The 18935-nt window shown below is 40.9% G+C and overlaps 2 protein-coding genes across 2 annotated transcripts in view; one reads left to right on the forward strand and one right to left on the reverse strand.

Annotated features, from left to right (window-relative positions):
* ttc7a (tetratricopeptide repeat domain 7A) overlaps window positions 1–9222 on the reverse strand; it is a gene marked incomplete at its 3' end in the record, with an annotated part of 92464 nt that extends 83242 nt beyond the window's left edge. The window contains exons 1-3 of the mRNA XM_083775338.1: window positions 9087–9222; window positions 5535–5698; window positions 3353–3521 (exon numbers count right to left, since the gene is read on the reverse strand). Coding sequence (XP_083631464.1) covers window positions 3353–3521; window positions 5535–5698; window positions 9087–9216 — 463 coding nt within the window. The 5' untranslated portion in view covers window positions 9217–9222. The remainder of the gene's footprint in view (window positions 1–3352; window positions 3522–5534; window positions 5699–9086) is intronic.
* A 2889-nt stretch (window positions 9223–12111) lies between these two features.
* Window positions 12112–18717, forward strand: mcfd2 (multiple coagulation factor deficiency 2, ER cargo receptor complex subunit). Its single transcript, XM_083775359.1, has 4 exons — window positions 12112–12221; window positions 14100–14303; window positions 15920–16079; window positions 16210–18717. The coding sequence occupies exons 2-4, from the start codon at window positions 14101–14103 to the stop codon at window positions 16339–16341; spliced, it is 495 nt and encodes a 164-aa protein (XP_083631485.1). The 5' UTR covers window positions 12112–12221; window position 14100; the 3' UTR covers window positions 16342–18717.
* The last annotated feature ends 218 nt before the right edge of the window (window positions 18718–18935 follow it).

Here is an 18935-nt window from a genome sequence, read left to right on the forward strand (position 1 = left end):
TTATTATTATGTTGATTCCCTGTGGATGTTCCTATTCTCACGTGTGTTTTCCATGTAAATTCCGTTTTCCTGGTTCAAGCATTTGGCAAAATAGCTCACAATGCGATGTAATGTGTTGCATTGTGAGTTTGGGCTATTTTCGGCAAACATAATTTATGGCGACCAAAGGTTGAGGTCAGTTCAGAACTCACCAAAATTCGAACTTCCCTTACTGATAATATAACAAACTCTCATTGCATAGGCAAGGAAGCAACCAAGGTGCTCAGGAGGTGTGCAGGTATAAAAATTTAAAAATAGTAAAAAGGTGCTCCTGGGATCAATCGGGATAACACATCGATATAGAACAAAGCGGAGATCCGGGCACACTTAATGTTAAAAGAAGGAAAACGTTATTGAACCGACATGTTTCGACCTATACAGTCTTCATCAGGGCTGATGCAAACTCTCATCTTGGTAAAACAGAATAATTTAAACAGAATAATAAGGACAAGATTCCTGGGGAGAATCTCCTCCTTTGTTAACAAGAGATCTCTCAGGACATTAGCTGGAGTTCTTATTCAGCCATTATTTGACTACGCCTGTACCTCCTAGTTCTCTAATATCTCAATGTCACAAAAAACTATAAGCTTCAAACCTCCCACAACCTAATCCGACTCCTTCTATGCTTAGGGCCCATGACCCACCTTTATGCAACGCATTTTGATGGCATAGGATGGCTCCCGGTAGAAGACAGAGTCAAGCAGTTGAAAATGGGGCTGACATTCAAAATTGTAAATGCAGCTCTGCCCTCAGTGCCCATTTATTTAACTGATTACCTCACAAAGGTGAGCAACTCTCACAGCCACAACAGTAGAGGAAGCATAAATAATGATCTGGTGCCACCCACATTTAGAACTAATATGGGTAAATTCACTTTCCACAGCACTGCCACTCAGGAATGCCCTGTCCCCTTCCCTCAAAACAAGCAAAGTCTTCCTTTAAAACCGGTCTGAAAATTCCCCTATCAATGTCAGCGGGTCAAAAGGAGAGAAGGTGATTGCCCAACCTCTTTATACCCCCCTCCGATTGATTTATTTGTATTTTGATTCATTTGTACTTCCACCTGTACATAGTTATCATGTTTTTGAGATATCTCGACTATTGTCATTGACTGTACCATGTACTGTTTGCATTTTTAATGTCTAATAAATAATCAATCAATCAATCAAGGCTGCAGACTAGTTAACTATGGAATCGTGCATATGGTGCCAAGGTCTCGTGACATCATGTGACATCATCAGGGATGGAGATGTGGAGACCTTGATGTCATAGTAAATGTGACCTGCTGTCGCATCTAATGGAGATCCCATGATGTCATCAATGTTGGCCAGCAACTCTACATCTGACCTCAAACCCCTAGATCTCCATATCTGGATATAAGTCAGAAGAACCTGTAATGAGATTCCATATGTTGATCCTTCCCCATCCATCCTTCCTTTTCGATGTCTCCGTTTTGACTGTATACCTGTCCATTCAAACTTCAAACTCGGGCCTGCCCCAAAGTTATTAGTGCTGCCGTGCCTGGCAGCCGGCGAAAACTAGAGGCCAACCTGTCCATTCAAACTTAGACGGGCCTGCTAAGTTATTAGTCTTAAAATATCTTGGTAGGGGAATTCCATTTATTGTTGCCGTAGTCTGCACTGATGTACAGCATAATGTGTGTGACAATGAGTAATCGGAAAATGCACTTTATTTAGAATTATTCACTGATGAATAAGCCTCATGACTGGCAGTCGTCAGGTCTTTCAAATAGTATCTTCATGGGAGACTACTAGCAGAACACAAAAGAACTCAGTGATTCTATGAGCGGATGGCTTGATCATGTTAATCGGACTAAATTATGAACACGATCCCATTGTAGGTATGGGGTGGGGATGTGCATCATCATCACCTTGGAGAAAGCTCAAAGCAGACGGAGCCAACAGGGCAAAAAGACACAAAGGGAGGCATTGTCAACCAGGCCAAATCCAATTCACTAATTTTTCCCCCTTCCACATTAGTGGACGCAATTAGAAATAGTCTGCGTCATTCACTGATTCACTGCGCTGAGGATAAGGCTCCACTGATACTGAGTGAATATTGCAGTTTAGTAAGAAGGATCCTAGGCTCCACCATATACAGCAGTTCATACTGTACAAAGTGAAATCCTGTGTTACAGTGAGTAGAGTAGTAAAAATGCACCAAAATGGTACAATGTTTACTCAGAGTAAATCTCAGAGTTTAATCAACATTGAGGATTTTACTGTGCACCTTCTGTTCTTTTCTGAGATAACAATCTGCCAACTGAAGATCCTATTATTTTCCGGATACATTACGTTCTCCCAATGGCATTTCAACAAGCTCCCTTCCATTTATGACTATACTGAACCTGTACAAGGCAAGGCCATTATCATTTTAGGGGTTGTAATAACTCCTGCTGCTGAGGAGAAAATTCATGCAGCAAGCTGTTCAAACTTTCCTGTGGTGTGCCAAGCTCTTGTGCTATCTCTGCGATCTCTGACTTCTTGGGCCAAACAATACGAGGCTTTTATGGGTAAGAAAAACATGTCTGTGTGTGTCAGATTTAAACTTTGTTTACCATTGTCCCAAAGACAATAAGACTCCAAAATGTTCATTTTTCAGGAAATGGAACTGTACATTTTTCAGGAAATTAAGAAAACCTTATATTTTTAACAAAGCAATACAGCCTCATCAAAGTTGGTGTTGTAACTTTATATATTGTCAATTACTTCCATGAGAGGGGGAGAGGTGGTGGAGTTAGTTGCTTTAGCAGACATTTTGAGGGTACTTTCCATTGGTTCAATATTTTCGAAACAACACACAGGCGCAAAGGGTGTTCAATAGCACTGATTTATGCCCCAAAAGAAAACGTAAAAAATTGAGTTATGAGGTTTCCTCCAGACAGCAACGATACTGCAGCCATTATATTAATCATACCAAGAATCAATTCTATATGCTGGCTACATTGCAGTGGTGGAAGGTAACTAAGTAGTTTGACTTAAGTACTGTATTTAAGTAAAATTTTGAGGTATTTGTACTTTACTTGAGTATTTCCAATTTCCAGTACTTTTAATTCTACTCCACTACATCTCAGAGCCAAATTTTGTACTTTTACTTCACTACGTAAGTATTTGAAAACTTCAGTTAAGTACATTTTGATGCCGATACTTTTGTACTTTTTCTCAAGTACATTTTCAATTCCATACTTTTACTTGTAACGGAGTAGTTGTAAATTGCAGCATTGGTACTTTTACTTAAGAAAAACAATTGAGCACTTTTTTCCACCACTGCTACATCTCTCAGAAGCCTATACCTTTAATAACGAAAGCCTCGGCCAGCAGACGCAGATGGTAGACGGGCTGGTCGTCCTGCGTGAACTCGTCGATGCCCACCCTGGCACACATACCCTGGGCATCTCTGTACCGGCCCTGGACATAGTGGAGCTTGGCCATCAGTAGTAGAGCCTCATTCACGTACCTGGGCTAAAGGCAGAGGAACACACACACACACACACACACACACACACACACACACACACACACACACACAGGGCCAAGACTTGATTTATCTGCTCTAGCAGGTACCGAATCATCATTTGTTCAGCGGCGGTCAGTGGATGGAAACATTTTAAACTGGTGAAAAGATGAAGCTGGAAAAAATGCGCACGCACGCACGCACGCACGCACGCACGCACGCACGCACGCACGCACGCACGCACACACACACACACACACACACACACACACACACACACACACACACGTCTGCCTATACTCTTGTAAGGCTATTAGCCAAAAAATATATGAAATGTGATGAATCAATAGTACAATGGGAATGAAGAAATAGCCAGCACACAAGACATTTCCTTTTCACATATTTATGTCAGTCAGAGGTAAATAAAACATGTAAAAAGGACATTTCTTGTGTGCTGGCTATTTCTTCCTTCCATTCTTCAACTGTAACCTGCCAATGCAAATTAGCTGAAGCTATATTTGGCACATAAAATGTTTAATGTTGTACGTGGTCCCTTTCAAAGGAAGAAGTAAATGCCAACTTTTAAACTTGCATTGTAGTTTATAATCTATGCATGTCAAAAATATATTTAGCATAAAATATAGGAAGCTATAAGGAGGCCTATATTTCTACTTTTCAAACTGATCATAATGAATAAATCACATTTTGTGTCAGAACCCAGTAAAATGTGATGGGCTCATGTAGCCTATTTAATCCAAGTCCCTGATTCCCTGCTTTCATATGACATGGAAAAGAAATAAAATCCAATGGCAGTCCCTCAGTCAAATCTGGTCACAATAGGCCGCCTAGGGCAGGCTAGCTTCAACTGAGATATATATATATATATATATATATATATATATATATATATACTACAATAGTACTGTGGTCCAGCCTATTTGCACATCCAAATATCTGTATCTAGGCCTACAGTTAAGCTAATGATAAATTAAGATGCAAATAATAAAATAAAAATAAATGACATGGTAGGCTATTTCCTATAATATCAAAGCAGCTGAACAGTGCAACACTGCAGTGATCTAACTCTTTTCCCCGTTGCGGACGCTCCGCGACCTGTTTGTTTTTTCCTCCCGGATTGTATCGATATTTGCCGGCAGCATATTGATTATTTATCGCGGAAGGAAGTATCGATATATATCGCAATATTGATATTTCAGCACACCCCTAGATGAAGGCCATGGCTGCCTTGCCTCCTCAGTTTGAATGTGTTGATTGAAATGATATGCCCTGCAGCCACATCCGCACTGCCCCAAATGAGTTCACCATTTCTTCCTCTGCCTCTTTCCTTACCAAATTATTATTTTTTCTTTGTATCTGAATGGCTGGAAAATGGAAATTTAGAGTTGACATAGTACACATGCATGCATAACCTTTCCTTAATGATTATATCTGGTTTCAGTATTTATTTATGATGTATTTTCTCTATTATTAAGGTTAAGTGAAACGCCATATCCACATATTTGCAGTAGGCTTGCTTTTTCGAGCCTGGGCTATAAATTATGAATTTTGATGATAGTTTGACAAAAGTCTATAGTATCGGCCGCCAGCCAACCAAGCGACCTCGAACTCATCCTGATGTTCCAAAGCCGCAAAGCTGTGACATTAACCTACAGTATGGTCCAAGGAACCCCCAAAACATGACACTGCAACGCCCCCAGACAGACAGAAAGATCTACTGAGCTGTGACATTAACCAAGGAACCCCCAAGACATGACACTGCAACAGCCCCCAGACAGAAAGATCTACTGAGCGCACCTTTTCTCCTTTTCTTTTGGCAGCTGAGCACATTTTTATAAGTCCAGTTATTTGGACAAAGGGGAAAAAGTCGAGAATATTATACAATTGTATTCTTAGTATCATACATGCATTACACTATTCACTAAATAGAATAAAACGGGCAAATAAAGTGGGAGAGATTAATTGTGGAAAAGAAGCAGGCCAAGATACTGCGCGGGACTGACCGTTAGCCGCCCTCGGCTGAGGATGGTGTTGAGATGAGATTTGGCACTGGACAGTTTGGGCTGGGTCTTGTCCATCAGAGGTGTGGAGCTCCGTAATAGGTCCATATTTTCCTGCAGGCACTCCTCCAACAAGGCCTCGGCCAATAGCAGAGTCCCGTAGTCATCTGTAGGGAGGGAATGAAAACGTTACGAGTTAAACTGACACGAAGACACTGAGCCTCTGTGTGAATGTGTTTGTGAATGGGTGAATGGAAGGTCCATGAAGAAGGTATATGACGAAAAGTCATAAAGTACAGTTGAGGGTCAGGCCCTCATTTTCAATGTAGCCGAATAAGCTTGATATATAATCCAAGCCCGTTCTTGGCCAATACCACGTTAGCGACGGTTACTAGGTAAGGATCCTGGTCAAGCTTTCAATGCTGGTCAAAATGGTTAAGCAGTGTCAATAAATATATTTGCTGCAGCATGTGTGGACCTCAGAAAGAGGGTTTGTTTTCTTACCTTGTTGTGAGCAAACTAGTCAAAACTAGAACTGCACTCTGTCGAGTGCATACTTGCTTGTTGCACACTAGTAGGCCATAAATGGCCAACTAGTGCGCAAGCAGAGCGTGCAAGTCCTTTCGACCGCTGTAAACTGTAAAATCTCAGTATCTCTGTGAAGGAACGTTTGAAATGATACACATACACATCACGTACTCTGGTCCCAGCAGATCAGGCACAATTTGCTATTTTATTTTTACTGATTATGTATATAGTATACGTATGACTAGCTCTAAATGATGACGTAAGAAATATATATAGTATATATATAGTATATATATATACTATATACGTATACATATATACTCTATACTCTATACTGTATAAAGTGTGTAGTTGTAAGTTGATTAGCGGTATACTGTGGTTACTTTGCGCCAAAAACCGTGACAGCTGTTCCGCCATTTGATGCTTACGCAGAAAAACATCAAATCTGTGCCTGTGTTGCTGGACCAAATGACCACAAATGACCATATTTCTTACGTCATCATTAAGAGCTAGTCATACACATACACACCACGTACTCTGGTCCCAGCAGATCAGGCACAATTTGCTATTTTATTTTTTACTGATTATGTATATAGTATACGTATGACTAGCTCTAAATGATGACGTAAGAGATATGGTCATTTGTGGTAATTTGGTCCAGCAACACAGGCACAGATTTGATGTTTTTCTGCGTAAGCATCGAATGGCGGAACAGCTGTCACGACGAAGGAGACCGGGCGAAAACATTACTTGCGCGCTCTGCTTGCGCAAGTAACTAGTCAAACTAGTACAGTGAGGGGCGCCCACTTATATCGGCCATGTTTGTGTAACTGCAGCCCAAAACATTAAAAGTCCATAGACTTGGTTGCCATATGACGTAATCTTCAAAAGCCATGCATTGGAGGGGCTAGCGCCCTGACTTACAGGAAGGAGCAGCCTAATAGCCTATAGCAGTGATGTAAATTAGTTTTCACTGTAATGGGTCCCGGGACCCAAGGGTGGTCTTTTAAATGTTATGAGTCCCGCTTCAACGACATATAGAAGTCAAATGTTGTCATTTTTTACAAATTGCAGCATTTAACTCCCATTTCATCTAGTATGTTTATAAAATGGTTATATTCATGTATAAAATATATCTGAAACTAGAAATAAAAACAATTCTAAAATCTTCTAAAGAGTTATGCAAACAACAGTGCAAAGTAAATGAAATAGCACCACGTTACAGTACAGTTCTGAGTACAGTAGTCCGTCCATGGGACCCCCAGAAAGGTCCACGGATGGGTCCATATAACTCCATATTATCATTCTGCGTTTTGGGATGCGAAATGCACCCTATTAGCATCACGGCAGTGTATTTTGATATGGCCAGGATCCAAATCAGTGGCGAGCAGTGAATGTTCTCTGATTGTGTGACACAAACACGTCGTACACACTGTGGATTAAAGCTTTCCTGTTTATTCCTCACCCCTGACTTTGTATGTGTTCTGACGTGAAGCCTAGCTGTGACACACAATGTTTACGACACTGGTACAATGACATACTTATCTGTCAGTTTTATCAGCACAAGCAAGGCCAGAAGGGGGGGGAAAGGCAAGGCGAGCTCCAGCCCTTGGAACTGTCCACAGTACAAGATGTTTAATGATTTAAAATCTTTGTTTTTTTTAAATGGCTCAACAGTGAAAGAAAATAAAGTCGTTGAGGAGTGAGGACTATGTACTAATAACATTTTAACTACAAACAAAACATTCTTCTTTTTTTTTGGTCTATGTGCACAAACTTTGTCCTACACAAACTAAATCCCATTGATAATAAATTCATGATGAGGAACGATGATAAGATCGCCCCTCACTTCACACGGGTGTGATTTTTTTATGGAGGCACTGGCAGAGATATTTAACAACTAGTTTGCAGAAATACAGCACATTTCAAGCACAACTCGATACAAAAAATCTGTTAACTGTGGACGACAGTCACGACACCATACACTTCGATATACCCCAAAACAGGAAATCATGCAATTTTGAGGTACTTCTAGCCTACTTGAGTGAGTGTTTTGTTTCTACGCCTCAGGGGCAAATATTGTTCTTTTGACACCACTACAACTTTGTTTTAACAGCTTTAGACTAGTTACTGTTCAAAGTACACACTAACTGATCAATTATGATCAAGTACGTTTTCGAATACAGGCCTTTTCTTGTAAAATTGTTCTGGTAGTCCTATATATCTACTTTTACTAATCAATTAAAGAGTACCATTGCAGCTAGGGAGAAACAGTCATGCTGGCTGTAATAAAAGCAGGTGGCCAACTGGCCACTGTTGTGTTGGATCATCACGGTTGACACAAGAATGTGTGTATGTGTGTGTGTGTGTGTGTGTGTGTGTGTGTGTGTGTGTGTGTGTGTGTGTGTGTGTGTGTGTGTGTGTGTGTGTGTGTGTGTGTGTGTGTGTGTGTGTGTGTGTGTGTGTGTGTGTGTGTGTGTGTCGTGTGGTGTGTGTGTGTGTGTGTGTGTGTGTGTGTGTGTGTGTGTGTGTGTGTGTGTGTGTGTGTGTGTGTCAGTGGCTCAACCCATATTTACTTTACCAAGGTGAGGGGAGGAGACCAAAAGGTGAATTGCCAGCTTTTACAGTGTTGAGCTACACGATGATAAGCGTGTTTACATGTTAAATGTTTGCGCACTTTACCTACTATGTGGAATAATTTAAAGGACAAGGACCCCAGTCCGAGGTGAGGTCCAGGACGATTTGATTTGGCGCCATGGTTTAGCGACAACACACAGCTGTAGACAATCGATAAATAGGCTACTAATACTGTATGAGTAGAAGGAGAGAGTCCCCTAGAAGTATAGCATATCAAATTATCGGGTACCGTAACTGCGAGCACAAAGTCGAACTTTTACGATATTATGAGTTTAGATAAGAGACCTAATAACTCCCAAAAACGACAACAGGGCGTCCTATAAACCAGCCACAGGTGTGTGTGTGTGCACGTGTGTCTAGTACATAGACTGTCTAGTATCAATCACTCACCATCTTCGTGGAATCGTGCTGCCACAAACTGGTCAACCATGGTGGGCATCTTGTCCCACTGGCACTCGGCTCTGTAGCGCTCAATCTCCGCGTCCAGGCGGCACTGGGTGAAGGACACCCGGGATGCCATGATGCAGCTGTCTCGGTGCTGACCGTAGTACTCCCCGGACACTGCCGACTACACGCGCGCGCGCGCGCGCACGCACACACACACACACACACACACACACACACACACACACACACACACACACACACACACACACACACACACAGTCGCACACCGACCGGGAGGAGAAATAATGTGTAATCTCACACAGAACGGGCTGCAGTGCAGGGAGGACAGGCATGAGCATTGGAGCTCATACAAAGTTATGAAGATGGATTAACATTTTCGTGGTAGGACCGTAGGGACATTAATCAAAACGGCATCAGACATCATCACCACGCACCTATAATTAAGTTACTTTTTAGGTTATAATTCTAACTGAAAAACCGGTGAACTTTGGGCAATGGGAATATAAACACCTCTGATACTTTCTTTTAGAATGTAAATTATGAACTGAGTGCCGATTAAATGGCCTGGGTGTGCATTTCACTGTAATTTACTGTTGAACTAAATCGCGATGTAAATACTGTGGTGGAACTGGAACGCATGTGAGAGCTTAAAGGACCACTTCACGACTTTTCAACCTATATTATCTACAATACATAGGCTATAGGCTAATTGGTCCTCAATAATGTAAAATGTTCATGATAAAATACCACCATTTCCCCCCTAGCCTACTCAGTCTGTGTCAGAAACCCGTCCACCCGTGACAACATCATTAGGCAGATTTTTTAAACAAGATTTTTAAATATAGGCCTATTTAGTTTGTTTTATCGCATTGCAACCTTTTGAGTGGTGTAATCACTCCAGGAACAGCAATGTCCCTATGTCCGTCCCTATGTTTAGAGTACCAACAGGGGGCGTGATTTTAGGAATAGAAAGCCTGCAGTTACTGTTTTAAACTTTCTATTCGCTTGGATTCTCCATCGATGATGTCACTGGTGGACGGGATTCTGAACTGCCCACAACAGCCCTCCCGTGAGACACAGACCAAGTAGAAATAAATTGTGGCATTTTATCATGAACATTAGTGAAGACCAACCAATTATATATGAAGGTATAAGTTGTAAACTAAAAGTGGTGAAGACAGTGGTCCTTTAATGTTTTCGGTTAGTGGTGTGCAGGAATCTCCTATGAATCATATTTATCTATGTCTTAAAGGGGCATTCCACTCATTTTCAACATTTTGCTATGTCATTAATAATAATATACCTTAGAGCTGTTGTATGGAAATAATAATAAAATGTCCCCCCCATTCTGTGTTTCCTAGAAATGTAAATGTAAAAATTTTTTCAGAATGGGGGGCCTTCAGCTCTAAGGTATATTAATGACATAGTAAAATGTTGAAAATGAGTGGAATGCCCCTTTAAAGAAGTTAAAGGTATCTATATCAAATGAATAGAATAACCTGCATGCAGACTCTTTTAAAGGGGTCTCTGCAGGGGGAGTCATAAACATAAAGATGTCTTGTCCTAAAGCTGTGCACATGCCCTTAATCTCCTCCTTTAACCCTTTAACTGGATCAGTTTCTGGGATTAGAGAGAAGAACATGTGAGAAAATGTTGTGAATCAAAAGACAAAAAACTTTGAATATAAAGCGATACATAGACGGATAGAGTCATAAATGCTTTGTTTTCTCCCATTTCCTTATACAGTCATTTCATGGGTGATATCAACGGGAAATCAATTTGTCAGAAATCCTGTGCCTGCATGCCTCTGGCTGTGTTGCAGACTGCAGTGGCATTATCGAGCTGTAATACTGTGGGGTTAATTTGAAAGCAAGCGACACATATCCTTCCCATTGTAACTATAGCCTATGTGTCAAACTCAGCTCAAACTGAAGTTATTATGCACTGTCTCAAAGAAAACATTTATTTGTTGTACTTATTGCGCGCACACGGCGCCTCCACCTGGACATAATGGAAACGTCTACAAAAGGAAAAGACAAATCACAATACAATTATTTCACAGAAAAACAAGAAAAAATATGAACGCCACTTAAAATGTCATGGTGTTTATACATTCTGATAAAAAAATTAAAAAAACAAGGTGTCGTTCAAATAACAGGGATGGGATGGTTTCACTCAGATTCCTAAAAGGATCTTTACTGGGATAGGACTCTAATTTTGGCTTAAACTACCACCACCACCACGACACATAAAATAAACCTCAAGTCGTTTGAAAAGAGATTTAGGGCCGTCATTTTCCCTCTGGAAACTGGACATCCGCTCATTCCGCTGCATGGTCATGCACGATATTAAATTAAACGCGCTTCAACAACAACGTTTAACTGTGACCTGTGTTGCCAGATTGTTGCCAGATTGTGTGCGAGAAACAAGCAACTAGCCGCTCTATGAAAAGAAGACAACAAAAATCTGACTACTACTACTACTAGGCTATTTGAAAATAACCGATCACGCATCTTGTAGATCTACTATTTTCAAAACAATCATGGGAAAAAAATGTTGAATATTCTTTGAAACATTAATAAAACAAATCTTGTATTCTGAGTTTTCTGACAGTTTATGATATCAGGAAAACTGATATGGGGGTTCCTGGCACATAATATTTTTTTAGATGTAGTAGGGTCCTGGCTAGTTGGACAAATCTCTAGGACTAGGTCCTTGACCTTGACATGAAAATGTGTGAGAATCACTGGTTTTGGAAACAAGCCTATAAATAAGCAACTAAATTGAGAAACAAGCCCCCATAAACAGCAATCCGCAAACTACAAATAATTACAAGCAACTTTACAAATAAAGACGCCCAAAGTCGCTCATAATAAGCCGACATGGCAACACTGAGAGCGACAGCTTCAGCGCCGCAGCGGCTGCTGTTGTCGTTGCCATGGCTGCAAGAACGCGCAAGGCATTCGCTGACGCGCGTGATGATGTTGACCAATCAGAATTAGCTGTCGTGTCCCAGCAGTTGAAAGGTGACTACTACGGCGAACCGCGGCAGCCAAAAAATGCAGTGGGATGAGTCAGTTCTCTGACTGCAGGCAAGGCAACGCACACGAAAAAGAGGTGACTTTTCTCTTTATTCTTGTGTTATACTATCGTTTGTGGTCTGGTGTTGTCATGTTATTGTGTACAGTCAGTGTGGCTTGTATTTTAATTGTCTTGATTATTAGACTCATGCTGTTGCCAGCAAAGCCTCTTATTTACATGCTCCTCTCACTTGTGTTTAATAGCGAAAATGGTAAAACACAAGTGAGAGGAGCATATTGATGAGCATTGAGCAGTGAGGAGCTTATTGATGTTTCTACTGCTTTGTGTGTTGTTGTTCACTGTCTGTGTTTTTGATGATTACTGTACTGCACTTTTTATCATCACTGCGCATGACCTGTAGTTGGGGTCCCCCCAATGTAGGTTATCTTTCACCACTAAAGCTCCTTAAAACTCAGCTTTGGTGTTTGTTTATAATGTTGTTTTAGTTTTGGTCTTTTTATGCATCTTATTAGATCGGATAAGATTGTTTATATGTTGCAGTTGCACTGCATGTGGCTGAGGGGGAACAGTTTTTTCATAGTCTTTACTCTTTATGTATGTATACATACATAAAGAGTAAAGACTATGACTATGACTATGACTATGAGGGTATTGCAACTCTAGATTCATCCCATTATAAAAAAAATCTAGTGTTGCAAATTGCGGCTACCATTGACAGCCCATTCATCCAAACGGAAAAGTCAGATCTGATTGTATTATAAGCTGTTGGTATTGACTCACCAACATTGGTGGAGCTGTAGCCCTCCAAGCAGAACCCAATGGTACTGAAGTTTCTGACTTTTTGACGACACAGACCATTGGGTCCTGTTCCAGCAGTATCCTGCCACCTGGTACGCAGCCATACATAAAACATAAACAACGTGTTTATGGCCTGCTGCGCTCTTTGCCGACATTTTTTTGTGTGAGGGTTTATGAATCTGTGAAGTATAAGTACCCATACGTGCCGCTGCGAATATCTCCTGTGGCGTGGAAGCCGTTAAGTATTTTTAATCTTTGTTTGACCGATTTGGTCGCTTTGATTCTTCTCTTCCTTCCTTATTTATTGACACCTCATTGTACCGCCTATCTGGCTAGCTAGTGGCGCTATAGCTATGACAGAGCAGATCAGAGGCAGGGACGTAGCCGGCACAAGCCAACCGCACACCGGGAGGCGGTACAATAAACGGTAAACAAACAAGAAGAAATAAAGCGACCAAATCGGTCAAACAAAGATTAAAAATACTTAACGGCTTCCGCGCCACAGGAGATATTCGCAGCGGAATGTATAGGTACTTGAAGTTCCCGAATTCAGAATAACGCAAACAAAAAAAGGCCGTCAAACGCAGCAGATTCGATCTTAGAGAGCATGTTTACCATCCGCGTTCCAGAATTCCCATACGAAAATATTGTCATGAGCTTTATGTAGGGTTCCGAGAGGGGCTAGTGGAGCTGTAGTGTACGGAGAGTGTTGGAGTTTGGAAGCACTCATTTTCATTAACACATCGTGCTGCTGATTCCTGCATTATGTGCAAATTCGAAACGGGTGGTACGAGGGCCATTGAGTGACTTCAGACGAGCACTTTTGTTTTTTCTTTCTTTTTCTTTTCTTTTTTGCACCTGCACGGCATATCTTAGCAGAAAGTAGCTCATAACGTAATAATGTCTACGGTGGATTGTTATGAAACAAACGCGTTGCAGATAGAAAGAGGATAATTCAAGCTTTCTGTACAGCCGCAATGTTGGTGAGTGTAACGTTGTTTAATACAAGATAGTATCAAGATAGGACTTTTCTGTTTGGATGTATGGGCTGTCAATGGTCGATGTTGCAACTCTAGATTGAGAGACACAGACAGGATTATATCGGTCTTATCTATTCCTAAAGTCTGTCTGTGCCTCTTTTAATTTATCTTGCAGAATGACGAGACCAACTTCCCGGGGCAGCTACAGCTGTAAGGAGTGGGCTTGTGTGCTCCTCCTGCTCTCCCATCTAGTGTGTGTCCACTCACAGACGGAGCCAGCTGGCACCCCAGAGGAGCATGGAGCAAATAATGGTGATGCTGCTGCACCGGACCACCATGCTCACGGTCGCCTGGACAGGAACATGGTGCAGGACAAGGAGTGAGTCAGGGACATGGGACTGAAACCCTGTAAGAGGGCACTTTTGGACAACACTAGCAGATCTGCTAGTGTTTTTTTTTCGGGTGCAAGTACCCAGCACTCTTTAGCTAGTGGACATGCAGTGTACGACATTAAGTTTCTAAACTAATTTGTTCAACGCAAAATACTGTTGAAAATAGCCTAACTATACTGTATATAGGGCTTGGCTGAAGTGGCCAATGTATGTTTTTAATAATAAATCAAATCTACAAAGTAACTGGTAACTAACGTTTTCAAATAATTGTAGCGGGGTAAACAATATTTGCCTCTGAGATTTGGTGGAGTAGTAAAAGTATTGGAAATTTGAAATATTCAAGTAAAGTACAAATACCTCTTTACACCACTGGATACTCATCCTGTTTGTGCCCTGTGGTAGAATAGATGTCAGATGACCTGCACTCACTGGCCTATTTGCATAGAACATTGAACTTTGAACACTGTTTGTTTAACCTTGCTGGCACCATCGTATCACCATGACATGTTTTGGGTTACCGTGCAGATCTGGGAAATGCGTTAAATTAATACAGTACATCCTTGCAGATTGCATGTGTATATTACAGTGTATATTACACTTTCACATATGCTGTCATTTCCCACACGTTGTGGTGTTTGCTATTGTGAGGAGGGATAACCTTGATAATAGAAGAACTCACGCCCAAGCGGAGAGCCTTTGTTGCTGCCCTACATGCCGCCATAAAGGGCAGTAAGTTACTCACGGCCAAGCAACAAGCATTAAAGCTCCCTGATGAATATATTACAGCAGTGGTCCTGGGGACCACCAGTGGTCCAGGAGGGCGTTCCAGGTGGTCCCCAATCTAAATGACAGAGTTGATAACCAAATGGACCCTTATAGATCTTTAACTCTTGAGAGTGTAAAATAAAACCAAATGTACCATTTCGGGTCCATTTTGGTTTTCATTTTACACTCTCAAGAGTTCAATTATTGTTAAACATCTGCATTAAATTAAAGTCTAAACAATTGGAGAATGTTTTTCCATCAACGCCTGTTCTCTCATATGGTATCAGGTATCACCATCAATACAGCATGGAATTGTGGACAAAATCTTATCCAACGACAACAAAATATTCGTAGTCTTTGGTCTAGGTTAAATCTCAACAAATGGTGGTCCGTGGCTCAAATGCAGAATAAATAATGGGCCTTGATATGAAATGGGTTGAAAACCACTGTATTACAGGCACCCCGGCAGTGTCAAAAAAACTCTGAAGCTCGTCCACGGTACCTCACGCCGCCTCATGTCATCCATATCAAAATCAACCCCCTACCATTCCAACCACGATTAAATATAGTCTTGCTGATGGTTATATAGAAAAGCCACTAGCAGTAATTGTTGTCAATTATGAGACAATTTAATTAAATCCAGTTAAGATATAAGTTATGTTCTGAGAAAAGCATAGCATTTGAAATGTAAACTTTGAAGAATATATCCTGTCTTCTGATAAATTGTTTATCTTTCCAAATAATAAGACTATATCCTCTGTCTATGGACTTGACATTGTTATCAAATGACCACCCCGTGACCATTTCTCTGTCTCTGTTTCCTGTGTCTTTCCTAAAGCCACATCATGGAGCATTTAGATGGCGTGATAAACAAACCAGAGACAGACATGTCGAACCAGGAACTCCAGTTGCACTATTTTAAGATGCACGATTATGACGGCAACAACCTGTTAGATGGGCTGGAGCTGGCCACCGCCATCACACACGTACACAGAGAGGTATACACGCATCTTTGTGCATCCGCTACTTTCGACCTGGTGTCATATATGTTTGAAAGTATTTTGAAAGCTAATGACATGCCTAAAATAGGGTTAAACAAAGATGTCCTTTTTTATTTCCTCCCATCAGGAGAGAGGAGAAGAGAGCCAGCCAATGAAAGAAGAGGACCTCATCAACCTAATCGATGATGTGTTGAGAGACGATGACAAAAACAACGACGGTTACATAGACTACGCAGAGTTTGCCAAGTCACTGGAGTAAGAGGGGTAGACAACGGAGTGACTACGGGGGTCGTGTGTCAGTGTCACACAGCCTCACCAAAGCAATCTATAAGGAAGGAAGTGTCAAGAAGAAGGCCATACGAGCGTACTCGAGAGCCAAACTGAAAAGCAGGTGTAGTGGTGAACAGGCAGGCTGCAGCTTGGCCTTTCCTCTGACTCTCCGTATTGCAACTAGAAGTGTTGGTAGTTCATGACGTCTGTAAGCATCATTAGCAGCTACATCAATTCTTGAGATGGTTTTGATGTAGCGTTATGGCAGACTGAGAGGCCGGTTCACTGCCTTGGAAATGAAATGGTAATAGCAAGGAATAGGAATTAGATTCTGCAAATGCCATCCAAACTTTTACTTTTATTCTAATGTATTGTCACAAAGCTGTGAAGTGACATTTGCTGGCCCTTCCTCCTTTATAGATTCCTTGCTCCTGTGTCCCGTCAAATCCATGTAGCACAGGAAGTCGCTGTAGAAATTGTGCCTTGTGCTTAAAACATCCTGATAGTCCACACAGTGTGAGGAATGCAGCTGCCAGGTTCCTATAGTGTAGCACATGCATCAGTCAATCATATTATCCTAGCTAAAGGAATAACTTTTCTGCTAGGGTTGTCCCGATCGGATCGGGTGATCAGGAAATCGGCTCCGATCTCATGATTTTCAAAAGATCGTAATCGGGGAGAAAAGATCACATTTTTAATTGTCTAATGTAAATCTCAAAGAAAGATGTATAAGCAATGAGATTTTGTTTATGCTAGTTGTTTTCCTTCTGGTCCCAGTCAGAGATCATCAAACAAAGACTAGTCACAAAACAAAAAAACACAATGACAGTCATTCTAATAAAAGTATAGTCACATTTTGCCTTTCAATAATTGAAAGGCAACACAACAGACTACACTAGAGTGACGTACATTAGGATATTTGTAGTGTGATATGGCTGATGATAAGTGTTATATCAAAATAGAAAGATCGGTATGTCTCAAAATCAATCAGATCGGGACATCCCTATTTGCTGCATTGACATCCAACATTGTGGACCAAGATAAATGTTTAGACAAATGTGTAGACAAACGGGGGACTTCATAATAACTGTCTTGAGGCCAATTTGTGCTTTATTGTATTGTTGCTCGCTGGAAATCAGCTGTCACTGAGAGTGAGTGTGCGCGTGTGCGTATCCAGGGATAGGGTTAATCTTGCAATCTGCAGGACCGATCAGTGCCATATATCTTGTGCACGGTGTCAGTAGGCTAAGAAATTACCTTCCTGCATTTGTTTCAAGTTTTATATTATTGTTTAACTTTTGATTTCATAATGGCAGTCGATGGCGGTCAGAACAGATTGAGACCGTACCCAAATGTTTTGAATTTTGCATAGAGAGCTTTTGCTATAATTCTTTTATTTATGAGATGGTTTTGATTTGATTTGACAACTGAGGTGACATTCAGAACATGTGGAACTGAATCTTGACAATTCGATTTTCAAGTAACATGCCAGAGTGGCATCCACTTGACAACCTCCTTAATGAAAGTTAACGATCATGCTGAACGCACCACAAGTTGCATTGCTGTCAAAGTAATCTCTGATGGTGTAAGACAGTGGTTCTCAAGGTGGGCTCCGGCCCTTCCACCCAGGGGTCCTTGGGGCGGCTATTATACGTGTAGCATCTAAATTTAAACCACTTAATCCATATTTTTATACTTGCCATTCAAAATATATTTTTTAAGAATAGGCCAAATACATTGATTCACATGGAAACGTTTGCGAGCCACTGGTGTGAGATGACATACATCTACAACGTAGTCTAGCATAGTCGACCTTATCCGAACCGATAAGCTCCCACAAGCTGATACTTGAGATTAATTTGTCATCACAGAACGAATGTAAATCTGAGCCATGTGTAATATTCTTCATCACTGGATAACTTGGAACTTAAGGCTAAATAATACAAATGACAAAGATGTTTTGTCAGTTTTAGTCATTTAGTATTTATGGCATATTGGTATACCATTGTTTGATCCACTGCAGCATTCTCCTTCAAACGTAAACCTTTTGTTCCAGGCATTTCCAGTAAAGCTGTGGTGTTATTCAGTGTACCATTACACAAATAATGTAGCCTGGGTTCTGTCGCTTTAAATATTAGCAGCTTGTTACAGCAACAGATATTTATATAATGTTTGTCAGTCCGTCTGTACAATATATTATGAGTCATTTCTTACACTACAGATCTATATTTTTGTCATTCCGTGTTGTATGTTCAATTAATTGAGGTTGTTTGAATGCAAATATTTAAATGACCACGTAGCTTTGGCAGAGACAACTGTGTTGTCTCTGGAATGTGATCTGTTATTAAATGCTGTCAAATACAGTCACAGTCTTCAGTCATCAGCTGTTCCCCATCATCAAAACTTTGTACAAAATTGTGTACTAAGATTGTTTCAGTGTTTACACTGAGTTAAATTAATACTCAGGATTAACTGTGTGCAATACTACAAAACATTATTTCTGTTACTAAATAGCGGCAGCCTATACCTAAACATTTCATACAGTAGTGTTGAACATTCAGGACATTGTTCAGTCTTTATCCC

This window comes from Protomyctophum parallelum (genome assembly GCF_964188405.1).
Source record: "Protomyctophum parallelum genome assembly, chromosome: 10".
NCBI classification, from domain to species: domain Eukaryota; kingdom Metazoa; phylum Chordata; class Actinopteri; order Myctophiformes; family Myctophidae; genus Protomyctophum; species Protomyctophum parallelum.